The sequence below is a fragment of the Corvus cornix genome, chromosome 23, assembly GCF_000738735.6.
Source record: "Corvus cornix cornix isolate S_Up_H32 chromosome 23, ASM73873v5, whole genome shotgun sequence".
In the NCBI taxonomy this organism is placed as follows: Eukaryota; Metazoa; Chordata; class Aves; order Passeriformes; family Corvidae; genus Corvus; species Corvus cornix.
In genome coordinates, this window is record NC_046352.1 from 5,867,306 (window position 1) to 5,882,139 (window position 14,834).

At 60.7% G+C, this 14,834-nt stretch overlaps 2 protein-coding genes across 2 annotated transcripts in view; both read right to left on the reverse strand.

Moving 5' to 3' along the window:
• Positions 1 to 6,590, reverse strand: part of SDC3 (syndecan 3) — a 36,649-nt gene extending 30,059 nt beyond the window's left edge. The window contains exon 1 of the mRNA XM_039564699.1: positions 6,383 to 6,590. Within this exon, the coding sequence (XP_039420633.1) occupies positions 6,383 to 6,472 (90 nt within the window). The 5' untranslated portion in view covers positions 6,473 to 6,590. The remainder of the gene's footprint in view (positions 1 to 6,382) is intronic.
• Positions 6,591 to 10,528: 3,938 nt separating this feature from the next.
• PUM1 (pumilio RNA binding family member 1) overlaps positions 10,529 to 14,834 on the reverse strand; it is a 39,689-nt gene continuing 35,383 nt past the window's right edge. The window contains 1 exon segment of the mRNA XM_039564577.1: positions 10,529 to 12,400. Coding sequence (XP_039420511.1) covers positions 12,269 to 12,400 — 132 coding nt within the window. The 3' untranslated portion in view covers positions 10,529 to 12,268.

The window sequence follows — 14,834 nt, forward strand, 5'->3', positions numbered from 1 at the left end:
AAATCCAGATGACGCCATTCCCCAAAAACCCCCCAAAATGCGGGGGGAAATGGCATCATCCCGGCTTTTTCTGGGTGATCTTCATGGGGTGAATGGAGAGGCTCCCCAGGGACACAACGGCTGCTCCCAGCACCTGGAAAAGTTGTGAGGAGCCCAAACTGGCCTTTAAAAAGCTGGGAATGGTGGAGTAACGTCAAGGGTGGGGAAGCAAAGCTCCCTGTGTGCTCCCAGAGCTGCTGCCTCTGCGGGAAAACTGCTCGGGGAGGGCCACGAACACAGGGGCTCTGTGTTCCCTTCCAGCTTGACTTGCAAAAACGAGAAATAAAGAAGATTTTTTCTCTTTTAAATGCCCGCTTTGGCCCCAAACTCCCACTCCCTTCCCCCAAAATGCAGCCCTGCGTCGGATTTTTGACATTTGCTGCCTGAGCATCCCCTCCAACCCCCCCAAACCCTCACCAGGCCCCCCCTTCCCTCGGCAGCTCCTGAAGCAGCTCCATCCCCTCCTCCTCCTCCAGAAAACTGCATTTTTTGGCTAACAAACTGTTTTGCCAACAAGTTGTGCTCTGTGCTGCCTGGAAGATGAGGTTTTTCCCGGTTTTTCCCGGCTTTTCCCGGCTTTTCCCTGGCTCCAGCCTCCTCCTCCCCACTCCAGGTCCCACTTTGGGGCTGCAGCCTGGGGGGATTTGTGCCCAGGCTCCCCCACATCGAGGTTTCCCCCCTTTTTTCCCTAAAACAATCCCTGTTTCTCCCCCAGCCGGGGCAGGAACGGCAGCCCCGAGGTTGCTGCTGTTATTTTTATCTTGAAATAAAGAGTTTGAGCCGTGGCCAAGCTGCGCCGAGGGAGGGAGAGGCCACAGGGATGTCAACACACCCGGCCTCCATCTCGTGGCGTGGGCAGGGCAGAGGGAACGTCCCAGCCCATCCCAATCCAGCCTGGGGAGCGCTGGCATCGCCTGCTCTGGGATGCTGAGGTGGGAAAGGAGGTTTGGGTCCCCCCAGATCTGTGCTGTCCCCTCCAAGCAGAGCCACGCTTGGGTTCAGCACTGAGCCAGCACCAGAATTCACTTTTTTGGAGTCAATTTTAACAAAAAATCTTGGAATAACCAGCCCTGGAAACGCTGTCACCTTCGCTCAGCTGCAAGGAGCATCCCACGGGATGCCAAGTCCAATCCCATTCCTTCCCAACCACAGGAAGGCCCCAAAACAGGGTTTGGGGGACAGGGGCCGCCTCTGCCGGGATCTGGCCACGTCCTTCCCTCCCACCTGGAATTCCAGCAGCTCCAGTCCTGGAGCTGCTCCGGAGGTCACCGAGACGCTCGGGAGCTCTGCACGAGGATCTCGCCGTAAATGTCAAATTAATTAATGAGGAGAGGGGGAGGAGAGGCCACGAAAAGCTCCGCGCTCCACCTCCGTGCCCCCCGGAGCTGGGAGGGACTGCTGGACACTCCCCATGGAAAATATTCCCAGCCCACGGCATGGGGGGAACAGGGAACGGCACAAAGTGAGGGGGGAAAAGCTGGGAATGGCACAAAACTCTGGGAATGGCACAAAGCGAGGGGGGAAACTGGGAATGGCACAAAACTCTGGGAATGGCACAAAGCGAGGGGGGAAAGCTGGGAATGGCACAAAAATCTGGGAATGGCACAAAACAGGAGTGGAAAGCTGGGAATGGCACAAAACTCTGGGAATGGCACAAAGCGAGGGGGGAAAGCTGGGAATGGCACAAAAATCTGGGAATGGCACAAAACAAGGGGGGGAAACCGGGAATGGCACAAAACAGGGATGGAAAAGCCGGGAAAGGCTCTGCTCCTCCCTCCACAGCCGAGCGGCGGCCCCGGAGCCGGGCAGGGAGCAGCGGCCGCTGCCGGGGCCGAGGTGACACCGAGCGGGGGCTCGGCCCCTCCTGCCCGCCAGGGGCTCGGTGCCACCCCCGGCCCCGGAGCAGAAATCCTTCTCCGGCAGCTCCCGAGCCAAAGGAGCCTCGGGCTGGGCGGGGAGGATGAGCAGGGAAGGGAGATCCTGGAGGATGCCAGGACCGCATCTCGGGCAAAGGCTGCTCCGAGGAGAGACCCAGCCACGTCCGAAGGGGGTTTCTGCCCCCAAATCCCTGCTCCCCAAATCCCGAGCACCGAGGGGCGCCGGGGCTGAGCCTCCAGCAGCAAAAGCCCACCCAGAGCCGGGCAGGAGGCGAGGGTGTGCCCGGCCCCAGCTCCTGGGAAGCCGGGAGGGACGGGGACAGGGACACGGGGACAAGGACACGGGGACACGGGGCCACGGGGCCAGGATTAAGCGGAGCTCTGTTAGAGCCTCTGGAGGCTCGGGACGGGAACGGTTCCCGGTTCCCAGAGCCCCGCCGGGCCCGGCAGGGTTTGGTACCCGGCTCACGTCCCCGGGACCGGCATTCCCCAGCCCCCGGCGCCGTCTCCCGGGGCTGCCGCGCGTCTCCCGAGGGAAAAGGAGCCCTGGCGACACTCGGGGACTTCGCTGCCACTGCTCCCACGCCGCTGGGCCGGGGTACGAGGTGACAGTGGCCAGAGAACCCTGAGCCCCTTGGGGATCCATTCCTTTATTTATTGATGGATTTTTTTTTTTTTCCCCCTCGGTTTCTCCATGAAAGAGGAAGGAGCTGGGGTTGAGCACGGCTGGATGGGAGAGCTGGGCTGTCCCTACAAACGGGGCTGGGCTGAGCCCCGTGTGACCCCAGCTCACACCAGGGAGCTCCAATCCACCCCTGGGGGCCGGGCTGAGCCCTGCAAACTCATTACACCAAACCCCAGAGCACCCCCAGACCTCAGGGGAGCCCCCAGCCCCACACGGCCCCGATGCCAGGCTGGAAACCAGGGAGCTGCCGAGGAAACACTGGAAAACATCACGGGAATGAGGCGGCCCTGGAAGCGCCAGGCCCGGTGGGCCCCGGAGCCGCGGGGATGCTGAACTTCCCAAATCCCTGCAGGGCAGGGGGTGCTTCACCCCAAACCTCTGCAGGGCCTGGAGGAATCTCTGTGTTCCTCATTATCCCTCTGGGCTGAGCCGAGGGAGGCTCCGGAGGGGGTGCAGGGAGCAAGGGATGCCCTTCCACAGTGAAACACAGCCCGGGACTAAACCCAGAGCACCTCCCCACGTCCCGCACGGGGATCCGGGAACCGGCCCCAGAGCAGCGCCCCAGGGCCGGGGAGCTGTGAAAGGTCAGGGTCAATCAACGCTCTCGGTAATTAAGGTGATGAGTTGATCCCTAAGCTGGGCTCCTCCAGCAGCCGGAGCCACAACGAAGCGTCCTGAGCCCACACCTGGGGACCCCAGAGCCGGGGGTGGCACTCAGGGCTGGCTGCGCCCACCCCCTGCACAACCCACGGCCTGATTAAAGCTCATCAACCCCACTAATTACCGTGCCTGTCCTGCCCCCTCTCCCCAGCGGCCCCCGGATGCCGCTCGGCTGCCAGCACCCCCGCTCTGCCTGCCCGGAGGAGGAGGAAGCGGCGATTCCCCAGCCCGTGTGTGTGGTCCGGGGGTGGGGAGCAGCCGCCAGCATTCCCAGCAGCACAGTCCTGGGAATCCCGGGTGTCCAGCACGGCAGGAGCTCATCCCTGCCCCGGGAAGGGCTGGTGCAGGAGCCTGGGTCTCCCTCGTCCCCTCTCCACGTGGTCCCTACCCAGCTCCAAAGGGATGAGGCAGGACCAGGGATGGGCCTCGGGGAATCGCAGCCAACCCCAAAGCTGCCCACGGCACTGCTGGGAAAAGCCCTCTGCCAGGGAGGGGTCCCGCCGGGAGAAGCAGCTCCTGCCCCTCAGCACTCCCACGGCGGCGCACAAAGGGTTACAGGGACCGATTCCAAGGGGGTCCATCCCAGCTTCCCCGAAGCCGGGGCCGAGAGGGGTCACGGAGAGCAGGAGATCAAAGGGAAGCCCCGAGTGACACCGAGAGGTGTCCCAGCAATGCTCCAGCCACGCCAGGGCCCTTCCCTGTCCCATCCCTGTCCCCATCCCTGTCCCCTCCCTGGTCCCATCCCTGTCCCCTTCCCTGTCCCCTCCCTGTCCCCATCCCTGTCCCCATCCCTGTCCCATCCCTGTCCCCTCCCTGTCCCCTCCCTGTCCCCTCCCTGTCCCCATCCCTGTCCCCTTCCCTGTCCCTCCCTGTCCCCATCCCTGTCCCCATCCCTGCCCCATCCCTGTCCCCTTCCCTGTCCCCATCCCTGTCCCCTTCCCTGTCCCTCTGTGCTCCCCGGGATGGGGACAGGGACTCATTCCAGGGACTCATCCCAGGGACCCCAATGGGGCCGGAGTTTCTCATCCTCGGAGCAGCCAGGAACTCTCCTGGCGCTGCTCCAGGGAAAAGCTCCCTGGCAGGGCCCAGGATCCGGCACTGGGGGGACAGGAACCCCCAAATCCATCCCCATCCCATCATCACGGATGTGCCTGAGCTGTGCCAAGTCACCGCTTCCCACCCCGGCAACCCAAGGGAGGAGCTGGGTCTGCCCAAATTTAAATCTTCAGGGAAGAGAGGGGGAGAGGAGAGGCCTCGATCCCATCCAGGTGGAGGCAGCAGCTCCTCCAGCCCTCGGGAGCGTCCCACATCCCACATCCCGCATCCCGCATCCCACATCCTGCATCCCGCATCCTGCATCCCACATCCCACATCCCGCATCCCACATCCCACATCCCACATCCCGCATCCCACACCCCATCCTCTCCCCGCCCGGCCCTGAACAACCCCACAGCCTCTCTCAAACGGCCTAAACACCCTCAGGAAACGCCACCAACCTAATCCAGCAACCAGCAACGCCAGTTCCCCAAAAGGAAGGGGAAAAGCTCATCCGGGGGGGATGAGCACGCCCAGAGCCGACCCCACACTGCCGCGGGGGCTGCGGACACCGGCACAGCCGCACTCACCCCTCACCGCGGGGACGGAGGGGAGCTCCCAGCGGAGCAGAGACTCCCCGGGATCCGTGGCAAAGGGAATTTCGGGCTGAACAAAGTGCCCTTGGATCCGGCGGCCGTGCAGATTCACCAGAGGTGTTGGAGGAGCGCCTCGTGTCCCCTCAGGGACGCTGAAGTTGGGTCTCTAATCCAGAGGGGCTGGGAGAGCTGGGAGCCGCCCCTCGTGCGGGAATGGGGGGCCAGCCTGGGGCACCCCCAAACAGAGCCCGGCAGGAGCTCCGGGTGATTCACTGCAGCAGCCAGGTCCTGGGGCTTCTTCCCCTCTTGAAGAGAGGAGGAGGAGCAGGGGCAGCCTTCCTCCCCACCGCGCTCTCCCACTGCTCCTGGGCTGGGGGGAAAAGCATCTTCCGGCTCCTTCCCGGAGAGCATCCCCCAAAAAGCAGCGCCCCGGTCCTGCAAAGCTCCAACGCCCGGCTCGGGGCAGGGTGCAGGCAGGGCTGGGAGGCTCCCACGGACCCCAGGCTCCCACGGACCCCAGGATCCCACGGCTGCTCTCCCAGGCGGAGCTGCCGGTGGGGAGCAGCAGTTTTGGAGGTGCCAGAGGCCGCCCAGCCCCTTCTCCTCCGGCCCCACGGAACGGGAGCAGCGGGCGCTGCCCGGGCTGCATCTGCGCCCTCCGCCCCACCGGGGGCTGGGGATGCAGGAGGGGAGCGGGGACGGGGAGGCGGGGGGCGGATGGGGGGCGAGTTTCTGCTGCCCCCGAGCAGCAGCAGCAGCAGCAGCAGGGGGGTTCCTCCCTCTCCGCCCCTCGGGGCGCTTTTCAAGGCGCGTTTCCCTGCGACCTTCAAGCGGCGGCTGCCCGCAGCCCCCTCCCCACGCCCGCCACCGTGCCCGGCACCGCCCGGGGGGTGGCAGGGGAGGGGACACCCGCGGGGACAGCGGCTGCGGGGCTCGGGGGGGCTCTGCGGGCACGGGGGGGGGAGCGGAGCCCCTCGGGAGCTGGGGGACCCCCACAGCGGACTGCGGGTCCCGGAGCGCCCCGGGCGGGTCCCGGTCCCGATCCCCGCCGGCCGCAGCTGCCAGAGCCCGCACGGTGCCGGTCCCGCCCCGGTTCCGCTGCCGGCCCCACGCCCCCCGCCCGCTGCGGGTGCCCCCCGCCCGCTGCCCATCCACGCGCGGTACCGAGGCCGTTCCAGACCCGTGCCGCTGCCCGGGGCCAGCCCCGTGCGCGACGCCGGTGCCACCCCACACATCCCCGGCCCCCGCGGTACCGATCCACGCGCGGTGCCGGGGCCGGTCCCACCCCCCTGCCCGCGGCAGCTCCTCCGCGGGGCCGCTGCCGGTCCCCGCCGACCCCTCCCGCTGCCGGTCCCCGCTGACCCCTCCCGGTGCCGATGCCGATCCCTCCCCTCACCCCCCTCTCGGTGCCGGTCCCCGCCGCCCCCCTGGCGGTGCCGGTGTCCCTCGGCCCCCCCGCCGGTGCCCCCCGCCGGTGCCCCCGCACTCACCAGCGCGGCGCGGGCGCTGAGCAGCAGCAGCAGCAGCAGCGGGAGGCTCCGCAGCCCCCGGGGCGCCGGCGGCGGCACCTCCCCGGGCATCTTCCTGCCGCAAGGACGCTGCCGGCGGCGGCGGGAGGCGGCGGGAGGCGGCGGCGGGGGCGGGGAAGGGCCTTTGTTGCCGCCGCCCGCGGGAGGCGGGCGGTGGGTGCGGGCGCTGGGTGCGGGGCCGCCGCCGCCGCGCCGCCCTCCCGGCCCCGCCGCGCCCCCCCCCCGCGCCGCCGCCACCGCCCCGCCCCGGCCCCGCACGGCCACGGCCCGGGGACAGCGGGAGGGGGCGAGCAGGGGACGGGGGGGGACGGGGAGGAGCCTGGGGGGGACCGAGGGGGGCTGGGGCGGGTTGGGGGATCCTGGGGTGGATGGCGGGGACCGGGGACAGAGTGGGGGGGACCTGGGTTGGATGGGGAGGGGATGCGGGGCAGATGGGGGGGGACACAGGGGGGCTCTGGGAAAATTGGGAGGACGCTGGGGTAGATGGGGGGGGAGCTTGGGGGACATTTGAGGGGGGTCTAGGACAAATTGGGGGGTCCTGGGGTAGATGGGGGGGACCTGGGACGGATGGGGGACATACAGGTGGGCGACCAGGTGGAGGCAGCAGCTCCTCCAGCCCTCGGGAGCTGGGGGGCGACCAGGGACGCATGGGGAGGGATCTGGGGCAGATGGAGGGGGCTGGAACAGGTAAAGGAGGGCACTGGGACGAACTGGGGGCAGCCTGGGGGTACGTAGGGGGGGAACTGGGACAGACTGGGGAGATCCAGGGGAAATGGGAGGGTCTGGGGGCAGCTGGGGGCGCCCAGGAGTAGATGGGGGGAGCCCAAGGTGGTGTTTGGGACACCTGGGGGGTAACCAGGGATGGGTGGGAGGGGAAAACCTTCGGCCCTTCCGGGAATCCCTCCCGGGCCGACAGCTGAACCAGCCCCAGCACCGTGCCTCAGTTTCCCCGTTCAAAAAACCCGGGATAACGGTGGGATCAGAGGGCGGGGCCATCCCAGTGACTTCCACACACCTGCCAGGTGACCCTGGGGTGGCTCCGCTCGGAATTTGGGGGCTTGGTCACGCCGAGGGGCCCTGGGGATGGTGCGGCTGTGGGTCAGCCGGGAGCGGAGGGACGGGGTGGGAATGAGCCACTTCCACACGCAGGGGATTCCTCCTTTCCTGTGAAGGGCCTAAAACCAGACTAGGATTCCATAAACCCCCTCATTTACCCTCAAAATACGCCCCGGGAGGGGCCCGGGGGGCAGGGGGGGTTACTGGGACAAAGGAGGGAAAATCAGCCAAATTCAGCCAAAACTGGAGCTGAACCCGCGGCTGGGGGGAGCAGGGACACGGCGCCCCACAAATCCCCCACTGAGGGTCCTCCCGCTGCCCCCGGGACTGGAAACTCAGGGAAGCCCTGAGGGGGAGGGAAACATGCGGGGGGCTCCGGGGGGCCCCGCCTGAGTGACGTCATTCGGTTTTAATTGTGCTGTAATTGGCAGAATCCAAATTAATTAATTTTTTTTAAAGTGCATTAATAGAAGGAGCGAGAAGTGTGTGGGGGGGAGGGGGGGCAGAACCCGGGGAAAGGGGGGAGGGGGGAGTCCCCGGGGTGAAGAGGGGGGTCCGAGGGCTGGGGAGGATCCCTGGGGTGGTCCCAGAGAGGAGGGGGGGATCTCCGGGACAGTGGGGTGGCCCCGGAGCAGCGGGGGTCCCGGGCAGGGGGGTCCGGGGGTGTCCCTGGGGCCGGGAAAAGGGGGCTCCGGGGGACAGGAGGTGCCTTTGGGGCAGGGGCGGTACTCGGGCCGAGGGGGTGTCCCGGTGCAGTGGGGGGTCCCAGGGACACCGGGGGTCCCAGGGACACCGGGCCACCCGGGCCGGGGGTGTCCCCAGGCAGGGTCCGGTCCCCAGACCGGGGGTGTCCCCAGGCAGGGGGGGCCCCAGGCGGGTCCGGTCCCCAGGCAGGGTTCCGGTCCCAGGCAGGGGTCCGGTCCCCAGGCAGGGGGGCCCAGTCGCGCCCGGGCCCGCGCGTTGCTGGGGCTGCACCGCCCGCCGTGGCCGCCGCCACCTCTGCAGGGACCGGGCCGGGCCCGCAGGGTCCCCTCGTGTCCCCAGCCAGGGGTGGCACCCCAGGGGTGGTCCCTGAAGGGTGGCGGGGCTTGTGGGGGGCCCCAGGAGGGGCGGGGGGGGCGGAGGGCGCTGCCACCGGGTCCTTGTCCCGGCTGCGGCGCGGCGGCTGCGGGCAGCTGCGGTCCCCTGGTGTCACCTGGTGTCTCCCCCGTGTCCCTTCCTGGTGTCACCCTGGTGTCCCCGTGGTCCCTGGTGTCCCCCGTGTCCCTCGGGCCCTGGGCGGTGCGATGGGACAGGGGTGGCACAGCGGGTCCCGGCTGAGCTGACGGAGATCCCTCAGGAGGGACCGAAGCAGGGCCAGCACGGAGCACCCGCGTCCTTCCCGTGTCCCTCTGTCCCCGGCTGAGAGCCGATCCCACTCCCAGCACCTCGGGGTGAGAAGGGTGCCCAGGGCTGAGCCCGGACCCGCAGCAGTCTGGGGGAACAAACAGAGCCTGGGCACGCTCCCCTTCCTCTCTAGCCCGAATTAAACCCTCAGTGCTAAATTAAACATTAAAATTAGATTTCTATCCCTTCTTTTCACTGTGTTTGTCCCCAGACCTGCAGCCAGGTGCTGCTGGCTGAGCTCCACGAGCACCACCAGATAAATGAGACGCCCAAAGAGTTCTGAGAGCTCTAAAACCCCAAAGGACGAGTTCCCGTGCCCTCGGTGGCTCGGGGCGATGCGGGGGCACAGGGTGGCTTCAGAGCCGGGCCAGAAACGGGGCCAAAGCCCAAATCAGCTCCTGGGGAATTTAACATCGACGGGGGGGGGGAGAGATCAACCCCAGTCTGGGCTACCAGACCAACCCCAGTGCGGGATCCCAGATCAATCCCAGTGTGGGGTCCCGCATCAATCCCAGTCTGAGATCCCAGATCAACCTCAGTGTGGGGTCCCACATCAATCCCAGTGCGGGGTCCCACATCAATCCCAGTCTGGGCTACCAGACCAACCCCAGTGCGGGGTCCCACATCAACCCCAGTCTGAGATCCCAGATCAATCCCAGTCTGAGATCCCAGATCAATCCCAGTGTGGGGTCCCGGGGGTGCTGGGCCCTACTGAGGGTCAGGAATGGGGCGTGGGAAGAGTCCAGGCTACAAAACCTGACCCTTTCCAAGTGCTCAGCCAAAGTAAGTAATTTCCTGTAAAATGGGGATTTTCTTCCCCTCCATCACTTTGCCACATCTTGCACAAGTTCCCGGATTCATCGGGATTCCCCAAATGTCCCTCTGGGAAAGGGTTTTTAAATGCACCAAAGTGCAGCACGGGGACAGGGAAGGTCCTGGATGCTGCAAACGGGGGAAAGCTGGAGGGAAGGAGAGGTCGATTTTGGGGTTCTGCTCACGCAGGGGACAAAGCGGGGAGCTGGAGCTTCCCTAAAGAGGGGATTGGGGGAGTAAAGGACACCGGGACATCATGGGGGCAGCAGGTGAGGGGGGGTGGAACCAGGACCAGCCTGGAGGGAGGGGAGGACAAAAAGCAATCACGAGATGAGAAGCACCAGGGAACAATTCCTGCCCAAGATCCCACCCAGCCCTGCCCTCTGGCACTGGGAAGCCATTCCCTGGTCCTGGCCCTGAATCCCTTGTCCCCAGTCCCTCTGCAGCTCTCCTGGAGCCCCTTTAGGCCCTGCAGGGGCTCGCAGCTCTCCCTGGAGCCTTCTCCTCTCCAGCTGAGCACCCCCAGCTCTCCCAGCCCTGGAGCAGCTCCGGGGGCTCCTCTGGACTCTCCCCAGCAGCTCCAAACCGTTGGAGGCTCCAGGGCTGGGGCAGCTCTGCACGTGGGGTCTCAGGAGAATCCCCCCGTCCCTGTGCCCTGGGGAACCCGTTCAGGATGAGGAACCTTTCCCTGCTCTCCATCCCAACCCTCCGGCACAGCTCCAGCCCTTCCCAGTGCCCTGCTCCTGGATGGAAGCTCCGCACTCCAACATTCCATGAAAATCACGGCTCCAGCCCTCCTCTGCCCCTGGACTGCCCCCAAATTCCCAACTGAGCACTCCACGGAGCCCAGAGCCAGATTCCAAAGTTCTGTATTTTTCAAAATAAAGATCACACGTTGTTTAGAGACAATCTACACAAGAGTTACAAAAAATAGTCGCCCAGGCATAAGCATACACAGGTTTGTTAATTATACACATATGGTTACAAGTGTGCTTGCAAAAAAGTTCATTGGAAATATACACAAGGCTCTGTAAATGTACACCGTGTAGTGTTACAATTCTATATTCAAACGAGGAAAATTGACAGTATGTTACATTCACTTACAAGTAGACAAAATGCAAAATACAGTTCATCTTCTGTACAAAAAAGGGGGAGGTGATTCACACTTTACAAGGTGAAAAGGGACTCTGATTGTAAGGAAAACTAGGGGGGGGCTGTACTTCTGCACTTTTTTGTTTCTTACTGTCACAAAAGAAGCAAAACATTACTTTGTAAGATTCAAAAAAACCACTATTTGGAACTGAATCAGGTCTGTAGAACATTTAGAAAGGATCTCTACCGTCCAACTAGGTGACAAATAAAACCAAGCAGTTATTTTTCTTCCTTTTTTGTTTTTAAACATTAACTAGGCTGTATAAAGAGAACATTTCCTTCAAAAGAAAAAATTTACTTCTGGTTGAAATTACAATTTACAATATACAACACTATATGCTACGACCATAAAAGGTGTGAATATACACTGAAATGCACAGGTTTTTGCTAATTCTTTTTTTTTTCCTGTTTTCTTACCAAAAAACGGGTTTTTATGTCGATTCAAACTTCTCCACATTTACATTACAGAGGTTTACAAATGTACAATTGTACAGTCAGAAGTATGTTCCACTACTAGGGTACATTATAGATACAGATCAGACATCAAAACAAGAAAATACTACAAATTTTTATATATGTAAAGTCTACACCAAGTATACACTATATATTTATAGAAGCAAGACCAAAGCCGAGTTGGATTTTTTTTTTTTTGTTTTTCCTCATGCTAAATAATCAAATTGTGTCTCTCCAGGTGAACAGAGGAGCGGGGCAGTAAAAAAGTCCCCCCCAAATCCTCCCCTTTAAAATCATCTCTGGGTGTTTTCTCGAAACGCCAGCCAAGCTCCCTCCTCCAGCATGTCAGAGTCACAAATAAAATAGAAATAAAGCCATTAAAAAGTCCCAAAAATTGTATTTTGGTGTCTTTAAAACCAAACTTTAGCAAGCTGAATTCTTCTCTTTTCAGCATTTCTACCACTGAACTAAAATCCCAACTTCTCGCTCATTTTTGGGCTTAAAAGGAGGAAAAAAAAACAACCCCAAAAAAAGGTATTTGCAAAAAATGATGAATTAAAAACGGGGGTTTTTTTTTGTATTGTTTGTTTGTTGTTTTCAAACCAACCACCCTGAAAGTCTCCACATTTGGAATTATAGATACAACAGTGAACAAAAATGTGGCCTTCCATGTACATCTGAGACCTATGTACAAGAATTCTATACACCAGTAAAACAGCAGGGCAATTAGTTAATTAAAAAAAATAATTAGTACATGTTATGCATAATAAAATTAAAGAAATTTACAAAGGCTTCTCTTTTTTCTGTTGTTGCTTTTTTTTTGTTTTTTTCTGCTTTTCTTGGTTTGTTTTTTGTGGGTTTGTTTTTGTTGTTTTGTTGTTTTTTAGAACCGTCGCGGGTGGTGTGGGTGGGTTCTGGGATGGATTCTGGGATGGATTCCTGGGATGGATTCCTGGATCCTGGAGTGGCTCCGGGGGTGTCCCCTCCTCAGATGATGCCGTTGGGGGGGCCGCAGATGGGCCCCAAATCCACGCCGTTTTTCATGTAGTATTTCTCCAGCTTGGCCAGGATGTGCTTGCCGTAGGTGTACTTGCGCAGGGTGGCGATGTGAGGCCGGATCTGCGGGAAGAGCAGGGAAACCGGGACTGAGGAAAACCGGGACTGAGGAAAACCGGGATTGAGGAAAACCGGGATTGAGGAAAACCGGGATTGAGGAAAACCGGGACTGAGGATCATGGAGGGGGGTTACGCCCACCCCGGTGAGCTTCGATCCCGAACTCCCCGGGGGATTCTGCAGAGGGGAAGCGCCAGGGCTTTGAATGAAAGGGATTCCCAGTGCCAGAGGGCAGGGCTGGATGGGATCTTGGGCAGGAATTGTTCCCTGGCAGGGTGGGCAGGGGCTGGCATGGAATTGCCAGAGCAGCTGGGGCTGCCCCTGGATCCCTGGCAGTGCCCAAGGCCAGGCTGGACATTGGGGCTGGAGCAGCCTGGCACAGTGGGAGGTGTCCCTGGGTGGCACTGGGTGGGATTTAAGGTCTCTTCCAACCCAAACCATTCCAGGATTCCATGATTTTACCATTTTCTCCAAGTGGCAACAGCCTGGCCTCATGTCCAGCATTCCCTGCTCCAAGGGTGGCCACATCCCATCACTGACCATGAGCAGGGAACCCACCCCAAACTCCTCATCCCAGCTCAGCCCCCAGCCCCTCCAATTCCCGCTCCACTCCCAGGACCCCCATTCCAAGCACCACAAATCCAAGCCTGGCCCCCCATTCCCAGCAGGAATGCCACTTGTGCCCAGGAAAAGGAGCAGTGAAGCTCCAATTCCAACAATTCCTTCCACTTCTCCCCCTTTACTGCCACAACTGCTAAAATCCCTCTTTCAATTTATTTAAGATCAAAACTTAACTGAAATCCCATTTTTGGCCCCATCCCAGCCTGCTGTTTTCCACCATGCCAGCCATTCCCAGAGCCCCCGAGTCCGCCTTCCCAGGCTTTGCTGCAGCCTGGGATCGCAGCTCAACTCCCATCACTCGGCCCATTTAGCTGTCAACCCGCAGCTATTTCTGACAGCCCCACTGATAATCTAATTTGCATTTTATTCCAAAGGCTTTGCTCGACAGGAACAAGAAACTATGGAATGTCAGGAGCAATCATTTGTACTTTTTGATTAGTGTTAGAGATTAGCAAATCCAGGGCCCCTCTGCCAGATAAATTGGGTGTGTCCCTTGCCAGGTATCTTTATTTAATTATCTTTCTTTAGTTATTTTTAGCATTTCTTGTGCACTAAAACAGATTTGGGGTTAAAAGAACGACTCTGAGTGATTCCTAAGCCTAAGAATCGCCATCCCTGAGGATTATTCCAGCTGCTTGTGTGGATTCCATGAATGTGGAGGTCAAAGCAGCTCTACACAAATTCCTGCTTTTTATAGAGAAATCAGTCTGGCTTAGTCAAGGATGCTTAAATATAATAATAAAACCACTTCATTAGCATTTGAATGCCTGAATTTATTCACAGTTCCTCTTCACAGTAAATAAACCTCAGGTTTTCCATGCCTGGGTCAGTCAGGATTTCATTTCTCTGGCTGTACCCTGGGATTTTTCACTGAGTAACCCCAAGAAATGCCACTGAGGAAATGAAAAGCATCCCAGTTCCACCCCCCACCTAAAGCCTGTTACTCTCCATTCACTGCCATTCCAAAGCCCTGCAAACGTGACCTTTCAAAGCAGGAAAATGAAGACATTCCCAGTTTCCAGAGCTCCTGCCCTTGGAGCAGCAGGCACAGGGCCCTGGGGATGGCAGCAAGGCAGATTTCATTCCAAATGTCTTAATTTGGGACAAATACGAACTCCTGGGATGGTTGTGCATTCAAACACTGCAGGGTAATGCTAAAGCAGGGAAGTTTAGGACATCAGCAGGAATTTCCCCATGGAAAGGCTGCTCAGGCCTTGGAACTGCCCAGGGAGGTTTGGAGTGCCCATCCCTGGAGATGCCCACGGAATTCTGGAGGTGGCACTGAGCGCTCTGGGGACAAGGTGGGGATGGGGCACAGGACAGCCTGGGTGGCCTTGGAGGGCTTTTCCAGCCTCAGGGATCCTGGGATTCCGGGAAGTGTCACATCAGAACTCATTGAAAAGTGAGACACGGAGCGTTTGATCAACGGCTGCAGGCTCGGAGGGGGCACCAGGCAAGGGCACTGCCTTGGGAGGGACACGGAGGGACAGGTGGGGCTGGCAGGCACGGGGACACAGCACAGCAGAGGGACAGAGCCAGGGGGACACAGGGGGACACAGACAGGGGGACAGAGCCTGCAGGGACACAGCTACAGGCAGAGGGACACAAGGACGGAGTCACAGGGATACAGAGGGACACAGGCAGGAGGACACAGGGGCACAGAGCCTGCAGGGACACACGGGGACACAGGCAGAGGGACACGGGCAGAGGGACACGGGCAGAGGGACACAGGCAGAGGGACACGGGCACAGGGACACAGCTCACAGGGACACAGAGGGACAGAGAGGGGGGACAGCCTGGGGCCGTCTCCCTGCTCCA